Source organism: Patella vulgata, chromosome 6 (assembly GCF_932274485.2).
Source record: "Patella vulgata chromosome 6, xgPatVulg1.2, whole genome shotgun sequence".
Classification (NCBI taxonomy): domain Eukaryota; kingdom Metazoa; phylum Mollusca; class Gastropoda; family Patellidae; genus Patella; species Patella vulgata.
The window spans coordinates 13,090,930-13,099,841 of record NC_065884.2 but is presented as its reverse complement, the minus strand read 5'-3'; the positions used below and the strand labels follow the sequence as shown (position 1 = coordinate 13,099,841).

The 8,912-nt window shown below is 37.2% G+C and overlaps 1 protein-coding gene across 1 annotated transcript; it reads right to left on the bottom strand.

Moving 5' to 3' along the window:
- Positions 1-45: 45 nt before the first annotated feature.
- On the bottom strand, positions 46-8,675 carry LOC126825275 (uncharacterized). Its single transcript, XM_050554865.2, has 2 exons — positions 8,477-8,675; positions 46-2,882 (listed from the first exon to the last, which is right to left on the bottom strand). Exons 1-2 carry the CDS (start codon positions 8,564-8,566, stop codon positions 1,884-1,886), a joined length of 1,089 nt encoding a protein of 362 aa, XP_050410822.1. The 5' UTR covers positions 8,567-8,675; the 3' UTR covers positions 46-1,883.
- Between the last annotated feature and the right edge of the window lie 237 nt (positions 8,676-8,912).

Below are 8,912 nucleotides of genomic sequence, written 5' to 3'. Positions count from 1 at the left end.
CTCCTTAAAGTTTCATCTAGTTTATATATTTGGAAATGGAAGTAGTGTGTCCTACCCCCACCTCACCCCATAAAAAATGGAGCTAAAGATGTAATATAAAATCAAGCTTGTGGACACTCTTGAGAGAGAGAAAGAGAAATGGGGTTTAATGTCCACTCGACACAAACTAGGTCATTTCGGGACTAACATGCGGTTCAATTTTATTTCAATAATTTGCTTGTGCGTAGGGGTCTTTAGCAGTGGGAGGAAACCGGAGAACCCGGAGAAAACCCACGAGATTGGACAGGCGACCAAACTCCTTCTCACGTTCAACCGGGGATTCAAAACTACGCCAATTGACTCAATGACAGGCCGTATGATACAGCACGCATGTGCTAATCATTCGGCCATTTGGCCATCCAACCCCCATGTAGACACTCTTGAATAAGGTGGTTACTGACTAACCCATTTATTCTGGTTTATAGATTTTGGGATGGGTGTAAAAAATATTTTGGTGGGGGGGAGAATGGGGACTTTTGTAATGCTTATTTTGTTATGTCCCAGGGTTCAAATCCCAGGGAAAAACCTTCTGATTCAAACTTGATGCCTCATTGTCTGGGATTGCCGTGAGTTCAGTTGCTCAGATATGACAAACACTGCGGTCCTACAGATAAGTAATGGAAACGCAAAATTCTCCCCTGGCATTTTGTTTTTTTTATAAACAATATTTTTATTCAGGTTTTCTGAAAGGGATTGGGGAACAGGCTTAGCCTATATAAAACCCCTCTCCTATATTAATGCAAATGGGTGTATAAACATAGTTAAAATGGCAGTAACATAAATATTATAAATATAATGAAATGGATGAAAATGTACAGTATATATAGTAGTTAATAATTATATAAGCATGTAAGATTTTTTTAATAATAAGCAACATTAGAGAGACAAGCCAAAATTATACATAAAATAGATGATAAAATACTAAATACTGGCATTGCCCACCGAACTATACAAATAAGAAATGCTACATGTTACAGAATAACTTAATAATTATGTCCAAATCCCATTCCTTTACAAAACGATCTCTAATTTTAATTATACTAGTTAAGAAGAGTAAAAAATTTAAATCAATTACAAGGCAAAATTTTTGTTACCAAGGAAATAAAAAAATTGTAATAAAAAAAACAAAAAAAATTATTAGCCTAACATCGAAATTTATAAAGATAAATAAACATAAAAATACTTTGACTAAAATAAATTAAACTAGTTGCACTATAACCTGAGTATGTTTTAATCTTGTGTATTTACCGCTTATTTCATTCACATTAATTTAATATCAAATATATGTTTAAAAAATCGTAAAAAATCATTTAAAATCACCCAATATCATCTAATTGATTACAGATGGCACTGGAACGCATTCTGGCAGACGATTTTAGTGGCAATTTTGAATTTTTTTATTTTGTCTTAAATATTTGATATCAGAAGGCCATCGTTGCACGGCAAAATAACAACATTAATATTGATTTAAATTGACCAATAAGTCGTGTTTGCAATGTCAAAGACTGTGGATGATATTGTGTGAGAGACTGGCCTCATTTAAAGTTCGTGCATGCTGTATCGTAAGGTCTGTCATTGAGTCAACTGTGGTTTCGACTCTCCGGTTGTACGTGACCAGGAGTAGGGTCGCCTGTCCAACCTTGTGGGTTTTCTCCAGGTCCTCCGGTTTCCTCCCACTGCTAAAGACCCGTACGCGCAAGCAAATTATTGAAATAAAATAGAAACATATGTTAAACCCCATTTCTCTCTCTCTCTTTCCTTTGAAGTTGATGGCTGGAATTTTATCGAAACAAGTTATTATTGGCGGTAATTATTTAAATGTAAATTTATGGAAGTCAGTCAATTCAAGATGTCTTTTTCCACAAAACATCAATAGGCCAGTGTCTATAGTCCTCTAATCGTAAAAGGGTTTCCTCGCTGATTAATGGGGTGTAGGGTTTATAGTCTCGGACCGTCATGAATTCTATTATACCCTGCCCGAACTGACCCAATAACTTCTTATGCCAAAACCACTCCATTAAAATATACGGTACATCAACGGTATCGAGAAAATGGATTCCGGCTTCTAATACTTGTAATTCATGTTCTTCTACATCTATTTTCAAAAAGGCTCTTTTAAAATTTACTAATGGCAGCAGGTCATCTAAATGAACTGTATTTATCACACCTGAGTCAATAACAGATTCATTTATAGCAATGGACACCTTTTTGTCTGATAGTCGAGTTCCTCCTATATTGGCATGGTCCCGTTGAAATGTAAATTGACTGTAGGTATTGGACAAAGCCGTGAAAAACACGGTTATTTTGTCAGTTAACCCACCAGCTTCGATGGACTTGCATAATCTCAAAATGTTTTCACGTAAGGGATCCACAGACAGTACTTGTCGACCTAGCTTGGCAGCCATTAAAGAAAATGTTCCGACATGCGCGCCAAGATCTATTAGCGCCATTTCCGGATTTTCAAGCAGGTATTTATGAACTAAATTAACATTGTCCGGATCCCACATCCCATTCCTAAAAAGCGTTCCCGATACTGACGCGTCGTCAGTCAATTCGTGAACGAAGATAGGGGTTTCACCAGAGGGGCCTTTAAGGGTGGCCTTCAAAAACTTATAATTGCCGCCACAATAGTTCGAAAGTCTTTTCCATTTCTTGTTAACCCATCTTAAGATATGTGCTTGGTCTTTGTTGACTGGTTTATCAAAATTATCTATATATTCTATATGATTTAATGGCTGCGGGCTCTGAAAGTTAGTGTACCTCAGAATACAGAACAGTAGAATCATCATGACGATGGTGAAAAGAAATGGTTTCTTTTTTTGTTTGATGAACCGTAACAATCCCTGAAAATAGAATAGAAAGGTAAATCTTTCATTTATAAAATTTATCAATAAAATTAAAATTTGACCTTTATAAAATTTGTCAATAAAATTAAAATTTGATCTTTATTTCGTTCCGATTTTAATTTTGGTTGACCTAAATGAAGATCTGACGACTTCCAACGAACTATCCGTTCTCTTTAAAAGTCTTATGTTGGTTGCTGTGATTGGTTAAAATCAAGCTTAATGAAAGGCTCAACACACATTTATTAAAGATGGTGTCAGACCATACTAAAAAAAGAGAATGGTAAAATTTCTTTTAAAAAGAATTATTGTTTCTGATCTTATATGGAAGATGGGGGGTGGGATGGCCGAACGGTTAGTGCGTGCGCACTGTTTTTTAAGGTCTGTCATTCGATTCCCCGGCTGTACGTGACTAGGAGTAGGTCCTCCGGTTTCCTTCCACTGCTAAAAACTCCTACACGCAAGCGAATTATTGAAATGAAATTGAACCATATGTTAGTCCCGAAATGATCTAGTTTGTTTCGAGTGGACGCTCTCTCTCTGAACTGTATTTTGGGTTAAAAAATAAATTTAACAAATCCAAACATCTGTTTAGCGGTTTGAGGCTTTTTTAGTGTAACTATTCTTCATTCGGCATGTCTTTACACCATCTTCACCAGGGTAAAAGTGGTTTCGGTATTTCCAGTTGTTAAGAATTTTGGCCCTAATATTAGTTCAGAAATGGTTATGCGATCCGTTTTTACAGCCTTTGTGGTATCATTTCCAGAGATGAACTGAAAACGAGTATGGTAGTTTCAAGGGTCCCTAAACTAGTTAATGTTTTTGCGTAGTTTGGGCCCCCTTTACCTTGTTTTGATGAAATGTTAAGATTGGCACGTAATAGGCATATAAGCTAGAAACACCAGGTATACCCGAGAAAGCACCTTTACAGGCACCGTTCACGCCTGGTTGGAGAGAATCCCCCCGGACTCTACCCCCATAGAGTGGGGACCTCTCACGGCCTCTAGCCCGTCCCTGGTATCATGTCCACCTATATTAACCATAGGTTCATTTAAATATGGTCTACCACCCATATCACTTTCCCAAGGAACTAAAAATAAATAAGTGGTAACCCATCACGGCCCCTAGCCCGTCCCTGGTATCATGTAGACCTATATTAACCATAGGTTCATTTAAATATGGTCTACCACCTGTATCACTTTCCCATCGAACTAAAAATAAATTGTTTATTGGATTTTTCGATGGAACGGAAAAAAATGTTCCGCATAGTATTTATCTGAGAAGAGTTATTCACTGGTGTCTCGTGATGGGTACAAGAAACCCCACGCCCAAATTTGTAGAACCAGATATTTGTATTCAGGACACCTATTTCACACAAACTCTATTTCAAACCTGAAGTATTTTGCCCTCATACTAACAATAAATTTTTTATTGATATTTTCGATTTAATGGAAACGTTCTTGCAGCTGTGAAATACTCGATCAATATACCATGTGTTCATTTATTATAATTTCGGGTCTACCATACGGAAGTTTGCAACACATTTGAACACCATATCTTTCTTCATAAAATGATAATAAATTGTTTATTGGGTAAAACTGAAACATATATTGATTTGTGTTTTTTAGCTGTAAAATAATATACGAATTATCATTTTATAATTAAAGATACATTATGGAAGATTAGATAAAGAGCTGGCAGTTTTCACTATAATAATTAAAAACTAGGTACTGTAATGGGTATTTGCTGAAAATTTTTGCCACGCTTGAACAAAATGCCGAACGAGGCATTCTGGGGTTTATAGTGTGGTAAAACTTTCTTTTAAAAAGAATGATTGTTTCTGCTCTTATATGGAAGATAGGGGGTGGGAAGGCCGAACGGTTAGTGCGTGTTCACTGTATCATAAGGTCTGTCATTCGATTCCCCGGCTGTACTTGACTAGGAGTAGGTCCTCCGGTTTCCTTCCACTGCTAAAAACTCCTACGCGCAAGCGAATTATTGAAATAAAATTGAACCATATGTTAGTCCCGAAATGATCTAGTTTGTGTCGAGTGGACGCTCTCTCTCTCTGAACTATATTTTGGGTTAAAAAATAAATTTAACAAATCCAAACATCTGTTTAGCGGTTTGAGGCTTTTTTAGTGTAACTATTCTTCATTCGGCATGTCTTTACACCATCTTCACCAGGGTAAAAGTGGTTTCGGTATTTCCAGTTGTTAAGAATTTTGGCCCTAATATTAGTTCAGAAATGGTTATGCGATCCGTTTTTACAGCCTTTGTGGTATCATTTCCAGAGATGAACTGAAAACGAGTATGGTAGTTTCAAGGGTCCCTAAACTAATTAATGTTTTAGCGTAGTTTGGGCCCCCCCTTTACCTTGTTTTGATGAAATGTTAAGATTGCCGCACGTTAATAGGCATATAAGCTAGAAACACCGGGTATACCCGAGAAAGCACCTTTACAGGCACCGTTCACGCCCGGTTGGAGATAATCCCTCCGGACTCTACCCCCATAGAGTGGGGACCTCTCACGGCCCCTAGCCCGTCCCTGGTATCATCTACACCTATATTAACCATAGGTTCATTTAAATATGGTCTACCACCCGTATCACTTTCCCAAGGAACTAAAAATAAATAAGTGGTAACCCATCACGGCCCCTAGCCCGTCCCTGGTATCATGTAGACCTATATTAACCATAGGTTCATTTAAATATGGTCTACCACCTGTATCACTTTCCCATCGAACTAAAAATAAATTGTTTATTGGATTTTTCGATGGAACGGAAAAAATTGTTCCGCATAGTATTTATCTGAGAAGAGTTATTCACTGGTGTCTCGTGATGGGTACAAGAAACCCCACGCCCAAATTTGTAGAACCAGATATTTGTATTCAGGACACCTATTTCACACAAACTCTATTTCAAACATGAAGTATTTTGCCCTCATACTAACAATAAATTTTTTATTGATATTTTCGATTTAATGGAAACGTTCTTGCAGCTGTGAAATACTTGATCAATATACCATGTGTACATTTATTATAATTTCGGATCTACCATGCGGAAGTTTGCAACACGTTTGAACACCATATCTTTCTTCATAAAATGATAATAAATTGTTTATTGGGTAAAACTGAAACATATATTGATTTGTGTTTTTTAGCTGTAAAATAATATACGAATTATCATTTTATAATTAAAGATACATTATGGGAGATTAGATAAAGATCTGGCAGTCAGTCAAATTGATCCACTATGAACCGAGATTTTAGCGATTGAATTTTTGGCTTAGCCTCGATCATCATTACTAAAGTCGGTAGGATAAAAAACATACATAGTCTCCATTATCCATTTCATGATTAAATTATGAATGCAAGTCGAACAGCAAATCAGAACTTAACCCAATCAACATCGCAGGCTAGCGATGCCATCGAGTGTTGATTATGGTCTGGATAAGTTAATTAATGTCTAATTAATAATTTAGATAACATATCAGGCCTAAAGAAAGACCTGCTATAGGCAGATTTAGCTCTTGCATAATGTATGTTTAAAGTAATCAAGTAATGCAGAAATTTGCAACATGTTTTAACATCCTATCTTTCCCTCCATTTTCAAGGATGGGCTGAAAAGGGTATGATAGTTTCAGGGTTCCCGAAACTAGTTAATTTCCTTGCTTAGTTTGAGGTCTCCCTTTAGTCATGAATTTGCATAGCTTATGATGAATTGCTAAGGTTGTCACACGTTAAATATACTCTATAAAGCACCATTTGAAGAAATTTTGCGCCTGTTCGGAGGGAACCCCACCGGACCCCCGCCCTTATAGAGTGGGAAGCCCTGACGGAGAAATGATCAATCTCCGCCCCTGTGGTGTTATTTAACCGATAGTAACCACGGGTTCATTTCTGCCTGTTTTTTTGTCTAGCGTCCATTGCTGATGAACTTGTGAAATGAACAGCTGACAGAAATGAACCTGTGTTTGCTATCGGTCTAGATGATACCAGAGACGGACGGCGGGCCGAAAGTCCCTGAACCTGACCTCGCGAAGCGTTACCACTCCACGGGGGTCCGGTGGGATTTTATTCTCCCGGCGCGAACTATCTTTTAAAAATTTACTGTAAATGATGTTTCTGTGGTATGACGTGGTGTTTTCAGCTTATGCACTAATTCTATGTCTGACAATCATCGGAAATTATCTTTTGAACCCCATATTGAATTCACTAACTCTGAAAACTTTATTTTTCAAATAATATCCACAAGGAAAAAAATGGCCATATTGGATTATATTTTCATTGTTGTTTTAAATTTACCCCATCTGGACTATTCATAGTTAGTTTTTTGGATAGAAATTCAAACCCGCCACCTCATAACCTTTATATAAGACATATTACAAGTCATATCTAACGGAAGTAAATTTTTTGGACTGACTATTAATTCAAATTCTGCCGTTTGGGATTTCATTTGCATTTTTGCCATCATGGATTCTCGAATTTTATTTGAGATCCGAACTGAACCCAGCGACACTGAAAACCATATAAATGACATGTTACACAAGTCCTTTCCAACAGGACGATTAACTTAAAATCCGCCATTTTGGATGCCATTTGGAATCGGTTCAGTAATAGATTTTCAAAATTTATAGCTGGCTGGCACCATGTGAAATGCATTTTTTTTTTTTTTTTTTTTTTTTTTTTTTTGTCCAATGCGTTGTTTCAGCACATTTCGCCTCTATCAACAGTTGTGTTTGAAGATTTTTTAAAAAAAATTATTTTCCCACCACTAAAACACACTGATTACGACATAACGCTCTCCGAAAATGGCTAATGAAGACGGGCATGCGCTATACAGTGTGCTATGAGGGACATTTTGCCAGGACAACGGTACTATATGGCCTATTTTTATGTCGAATTCAAACTGCCAAGGGATTTTTTACGTTTACGCCAATGTGTATCCAGGACCTCCGTTTTTCGTCCCATTTCATTTCATTTCGGGGGGGGGGGGGGTTTAGCACATGCGCACTATCATAAGGTCTGCCATTGAGTCAACTGGTGTGGTTGTGATTCTCCGGTTGTACGTGACAAGAAGAAGTTGGATCGCCTGCCAAACCTCGTGGGTTTGTTCCGGGTCCTCCCACTGCTAAAGAACCCTACGCGCAAGCGAATTATTGAAATAAAATTGAACCAAGTTAGGTCCGAAAAGGTCCGGAAGGACCTAGTTTGTGTCGAATGGACGTTAAACCCCAGCTCTCTCTCTCTCTCTCTCTCTCTCTCTCTCTCTCTCATTTCATTTCATTTCAGGTCAACTGCAGCAACCCGGTTATATTACACCGAACATGATTTTTACTAGAATACAGTCATTATCTATACACAAACTACTAGTATATTGAAAACCAGTATAACAAATATCTGTCAATATGTTACAGTCAATGTCTACAATCAGGCAATGTGTACAATGCCTTTGTAACCCTAACCCTAAACCTAACCCTAAACCTAACCCTAACCCGGCAATGTACACATTGTCTGGTATATTTCAGGCATTGTACACATTGCCTGATTGTAGACATTGACTGTCACATATATATATATATATATAAACTTACCCTTAATACGACTTCTCGATACATGTTATTTCTTTTAACGTATCCTAATGTTGGTTTCTCTTGTGTAGTTCGAATATCTGTACGCTGCATAGTCAGCACTATAGTCGTGCTCGTTAGTTCTGCATAGAATGAGACTTTACGAATAGAAGCAGATGAAGCATACTTTTATGAATGATAAGGAGAATGGAAATCTCCACACTTTTCGATTATTACAGTGAAAGTATACGCGGATAGTGTAATACTTAGGCAACACCAATTTGATTCTATGTTTTTCGGACTTTTGATCAATGGGAATGACCTCAAATAAATGTCTAGATTTTGGTGTGAATTGAGTTTTTATTTTGAAAAGAATATAAATGGTGGTGATGGTTGCCACAGAAATGTTAATGTGAAGGATTGTAGATACATCTGTAAGGCCAAACAATTGGAATTTTCT